At 43.9% G+C, this 21,379-nt stretch overlaps 1 protein-coding gene across 1 annotated transcript in view; it reads left to right on the top strand.

The window, feature by feature from the left end:
• The first annotated feature begins 2,433 nt into the window (after positions 1–2,433).
• The window catches only part of COX10 (cytochrome c oxidase assembly factor heme A:farnesyltransferase COX10), a 130,631-nt gene continuing 111,685 nt past the window's right edge, over positions 2,434–21,379 (top strand). Inside the window, exons 1-3 of the mRNA XM_072821064.1 lie at positions 2,434–5,906; positions 10,991–11,112; positions 12,861–13,182. Of these exons, the coding sequence (XP_072677165.1) occupies positions 5,864–5,906; positions 10,991–11,112; positions 12,861–13,182 (487 nt within the window). The 5' untranslated portion in view covers positions 2,434–5,863. The remainder of the gene's footprint in view (positions 5,907–10,990; positions 11,113–12,860; positions 13,183–21,379) is intronic.

Here is a 21,379-nt window from a genome sequence, read left to right as displayed (position 1 = left end):
TGGAATATTCCTCAGCCATTAGAAATGACAAATACCCACCATTTGCTTCAACGTGGATGGAACTGGAGGGTATTACACTGAGTGAAGTAAGTCAATCGGAGAAGGACAAACAGTGTATGTTCTCATTCATTTGGGGAATATAAATAATAGTGAAAGGGAATATAAGGGAAGGGAGAAGAAATATCAGAAAGGGAGACAGAACATAAAGACTCCTAATTCTGGGAAACGAACTAGGGGTGGTGGAAGGGGAGGGGGGGGTGGGGGTGAGTGGGTGACGGGCACTGAGGGGGACACTTGACGGGATGAGCACTGGGTGTTATTCTGTATGTTGGTAAATTGAACACCAATAAAAAATTACTTTATTAAAAAAAATAAAAGAAAAAAGAAAAAAATCAAAAACAAATTTGCCTTAAGCAAGTCTCATTGTATCTTGAGAGTTTTCAATTTTCCTTACATTGACAGGTCACTTACCAAAATACATTAAGAACCATTTTTAAGAGTTGCTGGTAGCTAACAGAAAATGTGTTTAAAGATGCTCTTTCTGGGTTATGCTTTTCTCAACAAATAATGTCCCAAAGGATTTGTTTCCTGCTACTCTTGGAACATTTCATTATATTCTTCCACTAGGCCCCAGGATGCCGAGGAGGGAACCAGGAAAGGAATGCTTTCCTGATGTGGGGAAGCAGGATATTTTGACATCATCAAAGGAGTTGAGCAAAGAGAAAATAGCAAGCAAAAGGGCAGGAAACGAACTGCACAGAATTGCTTCTTTTATTTTTGTTACTTAAACTGGTGGGGATTTATGTCGAATTAGAAACAGCCACCATATTCAAATTTGTTTTATTTTTTTACAGATTTTATTTATTTATTCATGAGAAACACAGAGGGAGAGGCAGAGACACAGGCAGAGGGAGAAGCAGGCTCCCTGAAGGATCACGCTCCAAGCCAAAGGCAGATATCAACCACTGAGTGACCCAGGCATTCCAAATTTGTTTTATTTTTGTTGACCGTGACATGCTTTTTGGGTATCTGACATGATTCCAGTTGTTTCTCTACGTCCTCTGTCCTCAGCAAGCTGCGTGTGATTCCAGGTTGCTCAGCTCCTCTGTCCTACTCGTCGAATTGATCATCCAGGATGCAAAGAGCAGGCAACTACACAGTAACTTGAGCATAACAATATGCTTGTAGCAATAAGTCTGCAATGGATATTCTAGGCTTGGGGCAGGGGCTCAACAAAATCACCCAGAAATGGCTGTTTCTTCCCTCTGCCTCCCACTGTGTGTTTTCTTGTCCTCAGGCTTGTCACTTCAGAGTTGCAATGTGGCTGCCTTGGCGCCAGGAATTATATTCTCAGCCATGCTTCTCCGGCATGTCTGGCTTTTTGCAGCAAACAAAATTATTCCCAGAAACGTTGCCAGAAGGTCTCTCCTATCTCTCTAGCCCGACTGGGTAATGTGGCCGCCTCCGGAGCTAAACTCTGGGAAATGTGAATGAGATTACACTAAGATCATCATGATCTACCTGCTGGGGTTGGGCATCCTGCTTCCCTTCACAAAATTAGAGTGAAAGAGTAATTTTAAAATTAGAGTGTTATGAAAGAAGGCAGAAGACCATGGCAGTGAATAGAGTCTTTTCTCCCTTCTGCATTCTGGAAGTGTATTTTTCCCTTCTGGTGTCCCCAAAACTCACGGATGGAAGCAAGCCCTGGGAATGTTGAGAGGGAAAAGTGCAGCCGGCAGGTTACGTACAGCTGAGGTGTCGGATCTGATTGGAGTGACCTTGGACTCGGATCCTATCCTGATGTTATCAGTTACCCTGGAGGAACTATTAGCAGACCCTAAGAACTGATTTAAGTTGCTCAACCTCATAGAAGGCTGATTGGTAAACTCTAATCTGTACACCTAGAGTGGAACATCCTTTCAAAGAAGAATTTGCAGCGGGCAGTTTATCTGTGCTGGCTCCGAACCTACCCTGTATACTGTGCTTAGTGGTGTTGGAGCTGGAAGCTGGCAAACCCACACTCCTGCAGGCTCACGGTTTGGCTCTGCCAGTAAGAGACTGCAGTGTTGCGAGGCTGGGATGGGGAGAAGGGGCCTCCTCATCCTATCTGCTGCGGGGCTGCCTGGGGGCTCCTGGGAGCCTCATTCCGAGGCCTCTCCATTCTGGTGGCAGCAGCTGCTGAGCCTGGTATGAGACTTTCCCAACACTTAAGAACCAGCATGGTCAGATCCCCCTCAGAGACCAGAGGCAGGTAGTGCAGCGCCCCTGCTCCTCTAGGTTTCTAAATTGTAATAATCCTGACTTCTTCCTTTCATTCCCCCCACCAGATCAGTGGTAGATGCTTCCTGCAGGTGCTACCTGTATGATGCCTTGGAAATCTCTCTTTACCCTTTTAATTACCCAGTTAACAATTTTCTATGTGTTAATCTTTATTTTCATTTTATTTTTTTAAAAGATTTTATTTATTTATTTATTCATGAGAGACACACAGAGGGAGGCAGAGACACAGGCAGAGGGAGAAGCAGGCTCCCTGTAAGGGAGCCCATGTGAGACTCGAACCTGGGACCCCGGGACCATGACCTGGGCCAAAGGTAGATGCTCAACCGCTGAGCCACCCAGGTGCCCTGTATGTGTTAATCTTCATGTTAAATTCCCTGTTCAAATAATTGCTGTGACTTCTCTCCCCTGACCAGACCTGACTCAGTGGCACTGTCGTGAAGACACAGATGGCCAAAGGTTGATGTTGGCACTAATATCTGAAATTCGCAAAGGGACCTGAAATCCTCCATACTTCCTCACACCAAGTTACCTACTATAGCAGTAGCTGACCTTTGGTAAGCCTCCAAAGGAGAATAAGGACAGCTAAAAGCCATTGTTTGTTATTACAATAAGGGGTTGGACACACACACACTCATGTGGAAGCCCTAATTTTCGGCTGAGCAGAGCTAGACCTGGTGAGAGCCCATCTGATTCGAAGGAGTCTGACCATCCACCCTTTTTCTGGGCCCCTTTCAAAGCCTCAGGCAAGGAACATACAGAGGCCTCTCTTGTCACCACCCAGTCCCAAAAATCATGGGACCAGAACCAGCAACAGTGATGAGTAGTGCCGGCAGATATCGAAAGAAGAAAATCCAAAGACCAGAAATCTCAAAAGACTGAATTCAAAGAGATGTGAAGTCGAAACCCCATATTTTAATCTCTTTGGCTATCCTTCCAAAAGCTGGACTCTTAGCAGCACGCCTGGTAACATCCACAGCTTACATTATTTCATTAATGAAGTTACTACAGGTAAAGTAAGGGACAAGAGAGATAATAATAATGAGACAGAATGCTGGCCTGGATGTTTGGAGATGAAGTTCTAGCACTTAGAGTAAATTAACATCTCTGGACCTCATTTGCCAAATCTATGAGACGAAAATGTCCAGCTATATGAATGTCTGGGGCCTACCTCTGTGAGTCCCATTCATCTACACTGTATAGGGCAGGGCTTGTCTATGGCCTTTTTGTTCAGTAAAAGTCAGTCTAATGAAACATGGTAGTTTTAAATCAGGAAGTCTGACTCACCTTAGACTAAGTAAAAATTGTCAATACAAACATGTTCCAATCCTCCAAACTGTGTGTTTGTGTGTATGGCTAGCATTTTCCAGGTTATCACGGCATCTCACAAACTGGGTTGTGTTCAAAATGTTTGGAAAACTGTAGGTTCTACAAAACTGTGGCAGACTCTCTTAGAAAAAAGAGAGAGAGAGAGAGAGAGAGAGAGAGAGAGAGAACATGAGACTGGTGAGGGGCAGGGGGAGGAGAGAATCTGAAGCAGGCTCCACACTCAGTGCAGAGTCTGATGTGGGGGGTTGATCTCATGATCCTAAGATCATGACCTAGGCTGAAATCAGAGTCAGAAACCAAACCAACTGAGCCACCCAGGCACCCCTGTGGCAGACTTTCAGCTGCTTACCAAAAATCCACTCCCTACTTTTTCCCCAGGTTTAACATTTGATGTGATTTGGGACAGCAAATATGTCAAGGTCCACAGTGATGGGCTGGGACTAGCTCAAGCTAATCACAGCTTCCCTATTTGACAGCCAAATCATTGTGTATTCCATGGAACCCTGTTATTTCCAGAAGTACCTCCAGGGCTTCCTTTTCAGGAGAGTATGCTTTGAAACTATTGACCTGGGGTAACTTAATGACAGACATTTAGATAAACAAATGCACTTCCTGACCAATCACACACCAGGACGTATTCGTCTTTTTGGCAGGTTTCACATAAAACGTTCACTCTGGTTTCTCTCAATAAACAAAAACCTATGCATTAATTTGTCTACTTGATCATACCCTGCCCCCATTTTTGGAAAGGATTTAAAAATGAAGGAAAAATCTGTTAGCCAAAGAGGAACACATTTATTTAACACCCTGTCTCATAAACCAAGACCCTTTGGGAGTTCATATTTTCTGAGTCTATGAAATACAACATTCATGTGAATCAATCTTTTAGACATAGCTGTGTTCTGTCAAGTCAAAAAAAAAAAAAAGCTGAAATCCAATAATTCTCAATTCTGTAGACCAAAATCACCTGCAGTGCTTTTTTTTTTTTTTTTTTTTAAGATTTTATTTATTTATTCACGAGAGACAGAGAGAGGCAGAGACACAGGCAGAGGGAGAAGCAGGCTCCCTGCCAGGAGCCTGATGTGGGACTCGATCCCAGGACCCCCGGTCACGACCTGAGCGGAAGGCAGACGCTCAACCCCTGAGCCCCCCAGGTACCTCCTCATCTGATTTCTGCAGTACCTTTTACATTACCCCATCAGGCTGACTCCATTAACTGAACGTCTCCCACCCCCGACTGGCATGGCCTAAAGCTCCCACAGATCTGGAGAACCTTACTCTTCTCCGTATTCTGTGTCTACCAAATGTTAGCTGAAGTGAACCCAAACGGCCATCACCTTCTACGATGAAGACCCAAATCGTCCTTGTAGAACCCAGTTACCTCCTTTCCAAAAGCTGAATCTTTTTTCTTCACTGTCCTTTTACAAACTCCTACCCTAAAACAAGACCAAAAAAAAAAAAAAGAGGAAGGAAGGGTTTCTGAGATCCGCTCTAGTCATTGCAACACTAAGGAACATTTATTAGAGCCTATGCACAGTGGGTACCTGGCTACCCCTGAGAGTCCTTATTTAATTCTGCGGACCCTTTTGTAAAATAGATGTTACTGCTCCCGTTGTACAGCTAGATAACGAGGTTCGGAGGGCTCAAGCAGGTCGGAAGGTCAGAGGTGAAGAGAGCTCTCGAAGGCGGCCCCTGCACCAGAGCCCCACATCAACCACCACACGCACCTGCTACCTCTCGAGATGCTCCCTTGCTGCGGCCCAGGGACCCCGAGTTCTCCCGCCGAGGAGCCAAGACAGGAGAGCCGCCGCGGATCGGACTGGAGGCTGGAGGCACTGTCCCATGGACCAGCATCCCAAACTTGACTGAAACTGAAGCGCGCGGAGGCCGCGCTCCAGCCGTGACCCCTCGCACGAGGTCACCGCGATCCCGCCACAGGACCCCGGGAAGCCTCGGGACGCAGAGGCGCCGGTCGCCGGAGCCCGCGGCCTCGTTTCCGGGAAGACTCGGCCACACTGTACTCCTCGCGTCTTCTCGAAGGAACCTCAGGCCTCCGACCTCCAGCTCTGCACCGCGCCTCCCGCCCGGAGCCCAACACTCGCCGCCACTCTCCTTTCCTTCCGCGTCTCGCCCGCCGGAAGTGACGCACCGGAAACGGCCCGGCTCCCACGGGGGCGGGGGACGGAGATGGCGGCGCCCAGCAGCCGGTGAGGAGAGAGGACACGGGGATCCCTGGGAGCGGCCGGACTCGCGCGTTATGGCCGCGTCCCCGCACACTCTTTCCTCACGCCTCCTGACAGGTACGGCACCCGTCCTTGGGCACGGCTTTGAGAAAATTCTCATCTTGTTGCCACGTGCAACGCCGTGGTTCCGGCTGGCCGCAACCTTGGGAGCCCTTGGCGAGGTCGGCTGGGCACCGGAGGCGAGGAAGTGACCTCTGGAGCAGCCTGAAGTGTGAAGCGGCCGTGGAGCCGGGGTCTGGTCCTGCACTGTGGCCCGGGGGTCCGCACAGCCTCCACCTCCCACCCCCTCCGGCGGGGGCGGTTGCGGCTGCTACTTACTTTCGGTTTCCCGAGGGGAGGCTGGAGGAGAGGATGGAGCAGAGCCTTGGGACCCCACGAGTCTCTGGCCCTCCCAGAGCCTCAGTTCCTACTTACAGGTGTAAGTTACTCGTAAGCTCCCCGTGTGGGGACCGGCGAGCGCTCTGCCCTCATTCAGGACCCTGGACCCCACACAAAGCGCTGTGCAGACCGCGGCGATAACACTGTCGTGATGACGATAAAAGGATGCAGATGGTGACAGCTAGAGGCGGCGGGCCTCGGTCCCTCGCAGACCTTTGGCTTTCTACCATCAGCGTGGGTCTCGATCCCATCCTCCCACTTGTAGGACCCTCCTTCCCACTTGTAACAACGACGTGTTTAAGGTGATAGAGACGTGCGTGCGTGGCCCAGGCTGGGTCTCCGCTCTAGTGGCACCTGTTGAGACACGCCCACCCCGACCACACCTGCCCCTCTGTTCTCGCATCACTCTTATTTCTTTGACCATGGTTAGCACAGTCTGTAATTGTTTGTTTATAGACAGGCTTGTTATGTGTTTCTCCCAACTAGATTGTAAACCCTGTGAAGGTTACAGACGGGTTCCTCTCTGGCTCTTCTCTGCACCCCCCCTCCCCCACCCCCTAAACGGTACCTGGTCTGTATCGTTGGCTCTCCATAATTGTTTGCCCATGAATGGTATTTGTCCATTCACCAGGGAGATATTAAATGTTTTAAAAAGGAGGTTGGGAATTGTTTCGCCTCCAGTAATTTGGATGATAACAAACGGCTGTGTGGGGAAATGTGTTGCTCCTGGTCTGTATTGGAGTTGGGTAGGAGAAGCCAGGGACTCGTTTTTGGGTCGAATCCCGTTTTTTAGGCCTCACCTGTCACGCTCTCTGCAGCACGGAGCAAGGTTGATCACAGCGACTCCCTTAAACTCCCTTCTTCCTTTTCTTTTATCGTATTATTATTTTATGGGTCTCTCTTGGCTGTGTAATCTCAGGGCACATCACTTGTGCTTTCCAGAATTGAGTTTTCTCATCTATAAAATGAGGCAGTTGAACCAGATGATCTCAAAGGTCCCTTCTGGTTCAGAACGAAGGGGGGTGGGGGATGGGAGGGAGTATAAATGAAATGAGATTGGCCATGGTTTTAATAATTGTTGAAGCTGGGGAATAAGTAATGGGAGCTCATTGTATTTGTGTGTTATCGTCTATGACTGAAATTTTTCATAATGACTTTTTTTTTAGGATTTTATTTATTTAAGAGAAAGAGTAAGCAAGAGAGAGAGAGAGTGTGTGTGTGTGTGAAGGAACAAGGGAAGGGGCAGAAGGGAGAATAAGAGGGAGAGGGAGACACAGACTCCCTCCCTGAGCAGGCAGCCCAACACTGGGCTCCATCCCAGTACTCTGGGATCATGACCTGACCTGAAGGCAGACACTTAACACCCTGAGCCACCCAGACGCCCCTGAAAAGTTTTTTAAAAGGTCTGTGATTCTTTTTTCTGTCATCCCTGACCCGGAGTATTCTTTGATCCTGGCCCTAAGCACTTATTCTCAGAGTGAGAATACATCATCCTTACCATCCTTTCTTGGTACTTGAATTGTTACTTCTGTGTAAGGTTTTTCCCTTGTGCGTTCCTTAAATTGGCTGCTTTTCTGCCTTTCAATCCTGTACTTACTTGCAGCTTCCTATGGGAACAATCTTACTTCACTGTTCAGCGTTCCCAGTTCTAGTAAGTGGGCTGCATATGGTTCATATGGTTTGTTGCCAGAGCAGTCTTTTTTTTTTTTTTAAGATTTTATTTATTTATTCATGAGAAACACAGAGAGAGGCAAAGACATAGTCAGAGGGAGAAGCAGGCTCCCTGTGGGGAGCCTGATGCATGACTCGATCCCAGGACCCCAGGATCATGCCCTGAGCCAAAGGCAGACGCTCAGCCCCTGAGCCACCCAGGCGTCCCCGGATCAGTCTTTACTTTTCTTTTTTTCTTTTCTTTTCTTTTCTTTTCTTTTCTTTTCTTTTCTTTCTTTCTTTCTTTCTTTCTTTCTTTTTTTTTTTAAAGATTTTGTTTTTATTTATTCATGAGAGCGAGAGAGAGAGAGAGAGAGAGAGAGGCAGAAACATAGGCAGAGGGAGAAGCAGGCTCCATGCAGGGAGCCTGACGTGGGACTTGATCCTGGGTCTCTGGGATCAGGCCCTGGGCTGAAGGCGGCGCTAAACTGCTGAGCCACCTGGGCTGCCCTCCGGATCAGTCTTTTCAATGCTGGCATGAAACCATGCTTCCTGAAACGATGAACACAATTGCCAAAAAATCTGCTAAGAAGTGGTCTGTACAACCTGCTATGATCCACTGAAAAGATCATTACAAGATCCTGATATGGAAGCAGCATGTTGGGAAGGGTGGGCAGAAAGGTAAAGTGTGACTATATTAGGTATCTAGTGGTTGTGTCTGCTTTTACTTCTAAAAATTCAAAGTATTTTATTGCCGTTAAGAGGAATTCAGGACCTACAGTTAGATGTCTGTGGACCACATTTAATTCTTTTTTTTTTTTTTTTTTAAGTTTTTACTTATTCGTTAGAGAGCACAAGTGGAGGGGAGAGGCAGAAGGACAAACATACTCTCCACTGAGCAGGGAGCCCGATGTGGGGCTCAATCTCAGGACCTGGAGATCATGACATGAGACCAAGGCAGATACTTAACCATCTGAGCCACCCAGGTGCCCCCGTTCACCACATTTTAAAGTTCTACCATCTCTTCTTGGCCTTTTGGCTAAGGTCAAGTGTAAAAGTGTGACTCAGTATGATGTTGAATGGTGGATATAGTCATGTTTCCAGATTTTTAGTGTAACTGTTGTAAGCTCTGTGTATCTTCAAACCTGGGTTTGTTTACATAGTACTGAAATGTCTTTCATTTCTAGGCACTAATTCATAGAAATGTAACATGTTTTGACTAACTTAAGTGTTTTCATCATTTAAAAGTGCAGTTGCCAGCTGTTTTTTTTTTTTCTTCCTTACTGCTATTCTGTAAAATCTCACTTTGACCCACTTAACCTTTAGAGATGTTTTCCAAGGTGGTTCTTTGCCTCCCAGCAGCTTGTATTTCTCAGTGGACCAAATGAACTCAAAACTGGGTTTGAAAGTAAGGCCTGAACAATAAAACTTTGCTGTTTTCTTGACATCATCTTTTAATATTAAAATCCTATATTCCCAGAGAACAATGTCAAGTCAAAAAAAGGAGACTTACCATCAAACAAAACAAAAACAAACCCTTGAGTATCAGAGGAGTCATTTGAAAGGAAATTTCAGAAGATTGTTTTCAGCACTGCTATTCCCTGTGTACAAATATGCAGGCAGCACATATTCACTTGAAGAAAATAAGTGTTTCATAATGAACCGCAGTTGGAGGATGACTTCAGTGAGGCAGTGACATCCCCAGTCTAAGATAATTGCCATGTATTCTGAGAGGCATTGATACTTGCAAGTAAGTTATGTAGAAAATCCAGTCATCAAACATTATCTCATTATTGTGTAGAAAGCACTGTGCCAGCTGTGATAGCAGAGGTGACCAAAGGAGAATCCCTGCCATTAAGGAACCACAAAATGTGATGGTGTAAATAAACAATTTGCAGTAAGAAATGTCATAAAAAAAAGAGTATAAAGTGACCAAGTAGTTGAAAAGAGACTTTGAAAATTTGACAGGCAGGGAGTAGAGGCAAGACACTGCAATCAGGGAAATGTCAACAAAGATGAACAAATTGTGAAATGTACAGTGTGCTTAGTGGAGAATGATGAATTATACATACATATCTGGATGAGTAATGACTATCCTGGGCTTCCAAAAGAAAACCCACCTGTGGGATCCCTGGGTGGCGCAGCAGTTTGGCGCCTGCCTTTGGCCCAGGGCGCGATCCTGGAGACCCGGGATCGAATCCCACGTCGGGCTCCCGGTGCATGGAGCCTGCTTCTCCTTCTGCCTATGTCTCTGCCTCTCTCTCTCACTGTGACTATCATAAATAAATAAAAAAAAAAATAAAATTAAAAAAAAAAAAAAAGGAAACCCACCTGTTACTACCCACCATCTGTGTGGAGATACCGAAAGAGCAATTGGAAGTAGGCACGATGACCCTGGAAATGAGTTGAAGCTTAGAAATGGCCCTATGTTTGCATTTGTTCAGGGACAGTATGCAGTGGGACATGATTGTCCTAAAGCATGAGGAGATGCCATAAGAAACTGAAAAGTGATGAGTGGTGGAGAATGAGAAATATTTCGTGTCATGGAATCTGTGGGACCACCGCTCACGTGGCCTTACACAGAAGTATTGGATTTGTTATTTGAGAGAAGGTTTGGTTTGATTAAAAGCCAGATTCAAACAAAGCGATTTTGCTTCTTCCTGCCTAGATTAATAGAGCCAGGCTATTGAGGACTATTTCCCCTCCCTTTTGGTTAGTTGTCTTACCTGACTTGGCCAAAGTATTCATCTGAAATGTATTTTCCAGTTTACTGTTACTTACTGAGAAAACCCGTGTTTCTCATTTTCTACTATTCTAAAAGTGACCTGACTTTTATATTTTCTCAAAAAGATCTGCAGTGTGGTCATTTCAGCTTTAATGTAATAAAAGCATAATGGTCCCGAAATGAAAAATTTCCTTATCCCTGCTGAAGAATTACACTTCGTGAATAGAGCTGATACTTTGCAGTGATTCATGGATCCGATCAGAGTTTTGATCCATTAGGTGTGCGTTGCTTACGGTGGTAGCCAGCTTTGCTTCTGGGTAGGTGTGCTTAGTATTTGGTGAGAAGCACAACTTATGTGAGCTTTGTCTTCCCCTTTTCTCTATTACAGGATGTGCCTGGTATCTAGAGAGAAGAGCTGTGCAGGAGGCCCCTCACACGTTCATGCATCTTTTCAGGAGCATCAACAGGCGGTGGATTACATTTCAGCACTTTACCTTCCTCAAGCGCATGGTAGGTTCAGAAGACCATCTTCACTCTGCTGCTAACTGCCTTTACTTTCTTTGTATGAGGGAATTTGAGAAATTCCTATTGTAAGAAGAGTTAGAAGTACTGCTTGAAAAAAGACACTTATTTAGTGTCCTCTTGAGTTTATCCAAAAACTTTAATTCCTTGTTTTGATTATTCTTAACTGAAACCAGAGTAATCCCGGTGTTTGAGGTTAAAAGTATGATCTTGAACTTACTGATTAAGTTTGGAGAAAGATTGAAAACTTCTGGCATATTTCACCTAGGAGAAAATTAGGAAAAGCTGAACTGTTATCATACATCTCTAAATTCTTTAAAGTTCTGTGAATATATAAGTAATATAGAAATAATTTCCTTAACAGCGTGACCTTCCTGTTTTCCTACATTGGCAGTGCATCTAAAAGTCTTTTAACCGCACGCAGTTCTGAGTAGACTCAAGCAAATTGAGATTTTACAATCTGCTAGGCATTTTATAGTGGGCACTGCTCATATGTCCTGGTCCTCTAGCTTGGCTCTGTGATACTACGGGTAACATGGTAGCTTACTCTTAGTTACCAGTGAGGGCAATTGTCATTTTCTCAAGTAGAAAAGTATAGAATGGAGTAACGATAGCTAAAAACTCATAATTACAATGTAAGTGTGAATGATTAACAAATTCATAATCTCATCTGATTTGACACTTTTCTTTTTTAACTGAGAATGCCCACTTTAACTTAAAATTAACTTAAAATCTTAACAAAGTTCATTATTTTGATAAGGGCTATACATTTCCAGAAATGTTCAGATTTCTTAAGTTGGGGATCAAGGATAATAGGTATTTAGAAGAGAAAGGCACATAATGCCTTTTTTATGTACACAGAATTCTGGGTTCATTCATGAGTTCGTAATTCTTTTCAGGACTAGTGTATATAAGTTCAAGTCTGATATAATAGAAAAGTCACTTAACTGGTTATCAGAGTAGGTGGCTGTGAGTACCAGGGCCACTTAAAACCAACTGGATTGTTAACTCTTGTCAATTAAAACTAACTGGTTGTTGACTGTTGCTATATTTCTGAGCCTTGGTTTTCTCTTGTATAAGTTAAAGAAAGAGATACCAATAATGATCCACCTTCTTAAATAGATATATACTTTAAGAAGCTTAAATAAGATATATACGTTATAAATATAAAGATCTATATTATGTAAAACTACATAGTGCCTCACTTTGTTAGTAGTACTTACTACTTTTGCTAGTAAGCAATAGAGGCTGTGAGACTGTAAAGCTCACAAGCTTTCCACATACACAGTGCTTTAACATCACCGAGCCCTGAATTATACACTACCATCGAGCCCCTCTCTGCACCATTTGTCTAGAAACATGGAAAGTCAATAGGTTGACCTGGGCCCTTGCTGATCAAAAACTCCTTCACTGTATTTGGAATGTATTTGCTACCATGTTGGGAAACATGCTGGAGGGAATGAATAAGAAATGAATTTATTTTTCTTTCAAGGAACTTAAATTTCTAGGATTTTCTAAACCATAGAACTAATAACTATTATCGAAGCATCAGTTATATTCCCTATACCTCTCTATTTAACGAACACTCAGATACTAGTTAATTCAGCATGTATTGACCAAGGTATAGGAATAATCTTTCAAGAATTGGTAACAGGCTGATAGGAGGTGTTACTTAACAACAGTGTAAGAGCATTTTGGGTCTTGGGTTTATAATGACATATACTTTCCTTACTTAGTATGTCACACAACTGAACAGAAGCCTCAACCAGCAAGTGAAACGGAAGCCAGAACCTGTGGCATTGCCTTTCCTTGAGAAAACGTCTCTGGGTCAGGCCAAAGCAGAAATCTGTGAAATGAGACCTCTTCCACCTCCCAGCCTACCTTTATCCAGAAAGCCAAATGAGAAAGAATTGCTAGAACTGGAATCAGCTTCCATTATTGAAGGCTCACTAGATGCGGGGAAAGAGACAAAGGATGAAAAGCACTGGAAAGAGATGAAGTTGCATCTGGATGATTTGCCAGGAATTTTGGCACGGCTGTCCAAAATCAAACTCACAGGTACTTTGTTTTTCTGATACAGTTAGATTCTTACTTGAAACTTTCAGTTAAACGAAATGCTACTTTTATTACTGCACCAAAAGGAATATCTGGAAACCACCGATCCTTTATTAGTATATTTTTCTCTCTTCGATTTAAGTAGGACTCAAAATCAAGTTTTCCAAATTCTGTTTATACAGAACTGTTAATAGTTTTGCACTAAACATATTGTACTAAAACTAGTCTTTTCTATTTGCAATTAAAGTAGAATGCCTATCCTGCTTATTTTCTTGTCTTTTGTGTTCATACGCCTACTATCCTTTAAAATGCAGTGGGTTAGTGAGCTCTGTTTGAATTCTGAAAACAAAAAGCCCTGCATGCTTGTGCTTGATACGCGGTGAACCCACAGTGGCCTCTGGGTCTCTGAGCGCACTGCTGTGTAGGGCCTCTGAGATTGTCCCAGGCATGCGGGGATTTAGAGTACATCTCTGGAGAAAAGGTCTGGAACCAGATTTCATGGCCTCAGTCTAGCCAACTGTACCAAATTTTATTGTGTGCATTGGGTATCAACCCGTATTATGTCATTTGGTTGTCACAGCCACCTATGATCAGGCAAAGCTTTATGGTCATCATCCCATCCCCTAGCTAAACTTAGAAGTAGCTTATTCTGGGCTGTGTGTAGAAGGTATGTTCTGCAACATCCTGCAGCTTGAAGACCCCATCTCTCCTTTTCTTCTTAGATGAGAATAAGGAGAAGAAATACAGCAGGGGAATAATAAAGTTAAACCAGATACTCTTTGAGGAAAGAAGTGGAAAGCAATGTTACTGAGTCAAAATGGAGAAATGAGCAGATGAGACAGAGAGGCTTGGGAGAGCAGAGGAGACCAGGGAAAGACTGGTGTGTGTTTTCCAAGACAGTTGAGCCTGAAATCCAAGGTACAGGGAGGTCAACCAGGTAACGTCTTTCCTCGGTGACCAAAGTCACTTAAAGAAAATCTTTTGGGGGGCAGAATGGAAGACAGGCATAAGGAATTTGACAGAAGACTTGAAGAATCATAGTTAGACTTTCCTATGAGTGAGATTCCAGAGCAGTGAGGCTGATTCCAGGGGGCATCCTTGAAAAAACAGGCCTCTGTGCTTTATGGTAGCTGAGCAAGGAGTTCCCACATTTCAATGAAAAGTTATCTTTTGTCATTTATACAAGTGGTATATCATGTTGCTGATATGGTAAGAATGACTGGATATGATCATAAGGATATCATCCCAAACATGAGTCTCTCAGTCTGAAGGCAGAAGTGGCCTCTGTCAGCAGCCTTGCATTGTGTGCACCATCATTGAACAAGTGTCCACGTCAGCATCCCCTCTTTCTCGCTCTTCAGGTTGCTGCTTCTCTCTCCATCCCATTTCTGGCAGTAATACCAGCATTTTTTACTTTCCCCAAATGGGAAACCTTAGAGTCATTCTTCATTCTTCACTCTCCTGGCTCCCTTCATCTCTAGTCTAACACCCAGCTGTTAGCATTGGTGTCTTTTGTAATGCCCTTAAGATTTCTTATACCCATTTCTGAAGGTGCCATCCTAGCTGAGGTCCAAAACATAGGAGGCCTACTATGGTCACGGCAGTAGCTCTCAGCTGTTGTCTCTCTCTTTTCCTGCCAAGCCAACTTTCCTAAAACACTGCTTTCACATTCTTTACCTACTCAAGAGTCTGCAATCCTTCCATATTGCCTCCTGTCTTAGCTTTGCCTGACTTTAGAGGAAAATTGTGATCTGGAATGATTAAACTCTTCCTCATAAACAGATCTTTACCCCTACCATACCCATTTTTCCTGCCTCCATGGGAGACCCATCTGCCTCTTTTCTATCCAGTTAGAGCCTTTCAGGACTTCTCCACTAAGTCTTGTCTTGCCTGCTCTTGGCCCAAGTCTCCCTTCTCAAAACTTGGAATATGGCACTGAGGTCAAGCAGCCTTGAATTCTCATCCTGGCTAGGACATTTACTAGTCAAGTGAGCCTCGGGGCGGTTTCTTAGCCTTGTTGAAACAACTTCCTCAAGTGTGGAATAGGAACAATAATAAACCTTGAAGAGTTAAAGCACATAATGCATTCAGTGTACCCAACAGCTTGCCTGAGGCAGGGAACACCTTGAAGGTGTTAGTTTCCTAATAATTACAGGTAAACCTTTGCTTGTCTATTTAATGTATATTCCCCTAAGATGTTTGAGGGCAAAAATCATGGATGGCATCCACTGTTGAGGACTTGTAGTTGAGTCCAGTGCTTCTCACTTGGAAGGATTTGCTTTTTTAAATTTTTTTTTTTAAGATTTTATTTATTTATTCATGAGAGACACACAGAGAAAGGCAGAGACATAGGCAGAGGGAGAAGCAGGCTCCCTGCGGGAAGCCTGATGTGAGACTCAATCCCAAGACCCTGGGATCACTACCTGAGCCAAAGGTAGATCCACCCAGGTGCCTGGAAGGATTTGCTTTTAAGAGGGGAATTGACAAATTGGAGTCATCCAGAGTAGGACAAATGTAAAGAAGAGGGGATATGGAAACCCTGTCACTTGGGGAAGAGAAGGGAAGAGGGAGAAAGAAGGCGAGGGAAGGAGAGTGGCCATGTTCAAGTATCTGCAGCTTCTGTGATTTAAAGGAGCAGTGTTGCTGATTTATAGTTAAGAGGGCAGAACAAGAAGATTGCATGTGCCAGCAGTATGAAGGAGAGCTCTCAGGAGAACCATCGGATGGGAAATGGGCTGCCTTGTAAGGCAGTGGTCCTTGTCATTGGAACCATCCAACTGGAAGCGGATCCTTTTTGAGAGAAGCTGAAGGGATTCCTGCATTGTGTAGTGGGTGGAACTAGAGGATACTAAGAGCTGGCCTCCCTTCATTATTTGTTGGGTGTCTACTATGTACCTTTTTGCTAAATGCTGAAGATACAGCGTTACAGGATTTCTGTCCTCAAGAAGAAGCGGATAGTCTGGTGGGGGACATTTTGTAGGCATACACATGTATACAAATAAAACAACTGTGATCAGACACCTCTGTGTTTCAAACCAGAACTTTTAGTAATCTTTGTGATCTTGGGTAATTAACCTCAGTGTGCCATTGTTCCTTTATTGCTAAGATAGAGATAGTGGTACTTTATAACCTCATCGTGAAGATTACATGAGATAATGTGTGTGAAACAGCCATGTACCTTATAGGCACTTAATTAGCTATTATTAATACTATCATTCCTACTCTGTCCATGCTTAGGGCAATCGATGCTATGGGTGTTGTAGCAGCTGTGTGGCAAGGCTGAGTGGGGACCCAGAGAAGGGAGTGTTGTTTCTGCCTGTGAAGGGGGTGAGGTGAATGGGCGTTTACTAGGTACAGAAGGCAAGGATTGTAAGCAGAGGGAGAAGGCTTTGCAAGGGCAAAGAAGCTGGTGCATCCTGACATAGTCTGAAAACTGCAGAAATTATGAGTAATTCAGCAGGACCTGGGTGTGACACAGAAGAGACACCCACTGAGAGTTCAAAAAGTTAGGCAGGGCCATTGTGTTAGCATGCATTTCAGGCTAGGGAGTGTGGCTTTTATGCTCACACAGGTGGAAGTTCTGGAACGTTCTTTGGAGGAACACACACTTTGTGTTCTGTCTCATTTATTTTCTTAAGAGGCTTAATCACTACCCGGTTATTATAAACTTATTGCAACAAAAATTCAAATAATACAGAAGCATGTATCTAAAACTGAAAAAGTACCCTTTCTGGCCCTTCTAGAGAAAACCGCTGTTTGACATGTAGCCTGCTATATGTATATAAATAGGCAGATCTAAAGCTATGGATATGCTTCTACATTTTAATGGAACTAAGATCATTACCTACACACACTGTTCTGCAACTTGCCACTTTCTCTTAATGGTATAGCTTTCACTGAAAGTATTTGCCACTGCATAAGCTTTCATTGTGTAGAACTGCCATTGTTTGCTTAACCAACCCTCTACCAGTAAACATGTAGGGTGTTTCCAGTTTTTTGCTATTGAAAGCAGATCTGTAGTTAAGTTTCAGTTCATGTGTCTTTGTATAGTTGTGTGAATCTGTCTGTAGAAGTGTTTAGAAATATAAGTGCTGGGGCCCCTGGGTGACTCAGTGGTTGAGCATCTACCTTCGGCTCAGTCCCATATTGGACTCCCTGCAGGGAGCCTACTTCTCCCTCTGCCTGTGTCCCTGCCTCCCTGTGTCTCTCATGAATAAATAAATAAAATCTAAAAAAAAAGAAAAAGAAAGAAAGAAATATAGGTGCTAGCTTTTAACATTTTAATTTTGATGGATCAGCCAGTTCCTTGGAAAAGATAGTATAAATGACGCTCCCTGAAGTACCATGTGGGCATCCCATTCCTTCTGTATTCTGTGCTTGGGCATAAGCAGTCTTTACTGGTTTTGCCTCTGTGGTAATTGAAAAAGATCCTTAAGTTTGTTGTGTTTCATATTTTAAGTCATAGTGGGATTTAGCATCTTTTTCACTATTTTGATCATTTGTATTTTATTTTACTCTTTGTTTCTTATATCCTCAGTCATTTCTTACTGATATCTTTTTGTGATGTTCTGTGATTTTTTTTTTTTTTAAGATTTTATTCATTCATGAGAGATGCAGAGATATAGGCAGAGGGAGAAGCAAGCTCCCTGCAGGGAGCTGGATGTAGAACTTGATTCCAGGACTCTGGGACCATGCCCTGAGCCGAAGGCAGATGTGTAACTGCTGAGCCACCCAGGCATCCCATGTCCTATGATTTTGTTTTAGTTTTGCCCCACTGAGATATTTAACTTTTCTGTATTCAAATTTATTAGTATTGGGCACGTCTGGGTGACTCAGCTGGTTAAGCATCTGCCTTCCGCTCAGGTCATGGTCTCCGGGTCCTAGGATCGAGCCCCTGTCGGTCCCCTGCTCAGTGGGGAGTCTGCTGCTCCCTCTACTCTGTCTCTCCCCTTGCTTGTGCTCTCTCTCTATATATATCTCTCTCAAATGGATGAATAAAAAAAAAAAAGCTTAAAAATAATTATTAGTTTTGTGGGGTTTTTTTTTATGCTTAGAAAGATTTTTTTTCTGCCCTGTGGTTGTAAAAGCATGCACTCATTTTTTTTCCCACTGATACTTTTCTATTTTTATCATATTCTCTAAAGTTTGGGGACCATGTCGAATTGAGTTCTGTGGAAGAAGTAGGATTGATTAAGAGATGGTAGTAGTGATATCCTTGAACAAGGGTTGTCTGTTTTATAAATAAAGTTTTTTTTTTTTTAATTTTTATTTATTTATGATAGTCACACAGAGAGAGAGAGAGAGGCAGAGACACAGGCAGAGGGAGAAGCAGGCTCCATGCACCGGGAGCCCGATGTGGGATTCGATCCCGGGTCTCCAGGATCGCGCCCTGGGCCAAAGGCAGGCGCCAAACCGCTGCGCCACCCAGGGATCCCTGTAAATAAAGTTTTATTGGAACACAGCCATACCCATTTGTTCTATGCTAAGGTCATATTGCATCGATAGAGCTGATTAATTGTGCTAGAAAACTTACAGCCTAGAGAACCTGAAACATTTCCTGTCTGGCCATTTAAAGAGAAAAACTTGGTGTCCCCTGCTTTAGAGCATGGGCCAGTGAGAGGCAAGCATGATGACCAACAGATCAGTGGCAGTCAATTGAGACATGCCTAGGGCTGCGGTGGGGCAGGAGGAGAGGGGAGAGAGAAACTGAGGAAATAGAATGAACAGATGAACAGAACCTTATGCAGAGGACAGGGAGTGCTGGGGAGGCCTAAACAAAAATTAGAACACAGACCCACAAAGAGTTTGGCTGCCACAAAGCAGGCATTCTCCAGTTCTCTGTGCTCCTTGGTATCCTACACCTGACCAGTTCTTTCAGAGACTGCATAGTGTAGTGACCTCCCTGCATTCAAATCCTGGCTTTTAATAGTTGAGTGGCCTTGAGCAAGTTCCATAAAAAAAGAAAAACAACCACAAAAAATGCTGTGTGCCTTAGTTTGCCCACCTGTAAACTAGAGCTAATGATACCTACTTCAGAGGGTTGTTCTATTAAATGGGATAAAATTTGCAAACTACATAGAAGTGATATGTTAAGAATATACGCTTATCTCTTAAACAATACAATTGTTACCTAGGTGCTGCCACAAGCATTTGAGTTTGAGAGTGCCGTCCCTACTCTGGAAGAACTTCCAGCATTCTGTATGGGTAAATGGTAGTGTGAGGTCGGAGTGAACATCTGAAGGAAGAAACAAGCATGGGGGGAAGATGATGAGTTCAGTTTTGGACTTGTGAATTTGGAGTTGCTGGGTGGAGAGGTTCAGTGGGCAGTTGGCCATGGACAGGAACTTAGAACGTTGGGCTGTAAGGTTGAGGGTTTTCAGTGTGGAGCTGGCCATGAAGCCATGGTAGTGAACAAAGTTGTCAGCGGTCGGTGTGTAGAGTACCCAGAGCAGAAGGCCCAAGACATTTGGGGTGCATCCCCTTTTCAGGATTGGGTAGAGCGTGTAACAGAGCTTGCAAGGAACTAAATGATCAGAGGAAGGGCAGCAGGAAAGGGCTGAGTTACAGAAGCCAAAGGAGAAGACACCCTTCATGAAGGAAGTATCAACACTTTTTTTTTTTTTAAGTAGTCTCCACTCCCAACAGAGGGTTTGATCACAAGTCCTATGTTCTCTCAGCTGAGTCAGCCCTGCGCCCCAAGGAGGTGATCAACACTTAAACGTCAGAGGTCTACGAGATGGCTGGCCAGAAGGAGTTCTTTTATTTGGCTAAAAGGAAGTCAGTATTGCTAAATCAGGAAAGAAGTGTCAGTGTTTTCTCTTAAAATTCTTAAATGAAGTACTTGAAATGATTAATTTAAAATAATTCCTTAAAGTTTATTTTCAGAGTGCTTACTTCTTTGGGAACAGACAGGAAAGTATGATCATTGGTTTAGGGTCCATTTTTTTTTGGTGGGAGGCCACGTCTTCCTTCCTTCCTTCATATTGGCCATTGTTGTCATGCTTTTCCTTTTATGTACCTCACGGTGTTGTATATCTGAACAAGCATTCCAGCTGCGGGGCTTGACAATTAAAACATGGTGACTGAAATCCAAAGCAATGATTGAACCGCTCATGTAATAGTTTGTAATGTGTTGTATAGAGTGTGCATTGACTCATCGGCTCCCACATGTCAATGTGCTAATGAGCATGCACGGCACACATGTTACAATGACACTTCCTGGCTGCCGTCCTCAGGGATTCAGATCCTGGCGGCCTGGGATAGGACCCTGAGATCTGCATTTTTGACAAGCATGCCAGATGATCTGATGCAGGTGGTCCTGGACCACCCCTCAAGCAAGTGAAGTAGGTGTTGTGCAGGAAGAGTGCCGGTCCCAGACCCAGTGGTCTGGCTGGATGTGGGGAGCACTCACCTAGTGAGAGCCAGAGCAGCCCTCACTACCGCTGGCAGCAGGAAAAGCCAGCTGGGCAGGGTCTGGACCACACAAGAGATGTATGCAAAAGCAAGATGCGCAGAGGTGTAAAGGGGAGCAGCAGCCTCCCCTGCAACCGCAGATGGAGGAGTCCCAGGGCAGTAAATTTCCTCTAGTATCATTTCATATATTCCATGCCCCCAGGTTTCTGGATGAGCTAATTGAATTAAAGCCATTTCCTTCTGCTTATTCCATTTAAAGAGGCAGCACCCTTTGGGTGACCCCCCTACCCCCTTATTTGACCTTTTACCTTCCTATTTAGTTTATTACTTGAATTCACACATGTCTTAGAGTCAGCGGGATTTTTTTTCTTTAAGAAAATCTCTGGTATCTATCAATTGATTTCTTTCGGGCTCTTAACATCTTGGGCAATTCATTTATAGCTAATGATAGCCAAGGCAGAAATATCTGAGAGTCAGCGATCACTTTTATAGAACTAGTCTTTCTTTGCTCCTTTGTTTATGGCTGTAATATACCAAGGATAATTAACTATAGAATAAGTGAAGGGACATACAGTGATCATACTCCTATTTCATTTGTAGACTAGCAGGGTAGCAGTGGACGGATGTCTTGACATGCATGCCAGGAGCTGAGCCAAATGTTTGCTGGTGCTATACCATTTAAGGTTTTTTTTTTTTTTTTTCCTGTGAAAGGAAGTAGGGCTAAATTTTTAAAGAAGTAATAATATGTCTCCCTTGAGTTTTTCTTGCCAACTGAGCTATTTACAAT

Source organism: Canis lupus, chromosome 3 (assembly GCF_048164855.1).
Source record: "Canis lupus baileyi chromosome 3, mCanLup2.hap1, whole genome shotgun sequence".
Lineage (NCBI taxonomy): Eukaryota > Metazoa > Chordata > Mammalia > Carnivora > Canidae > Canis > Canis lupus.
This window is presented reverse-complemented; position numbering and strand designations above follow the sequence as displayed.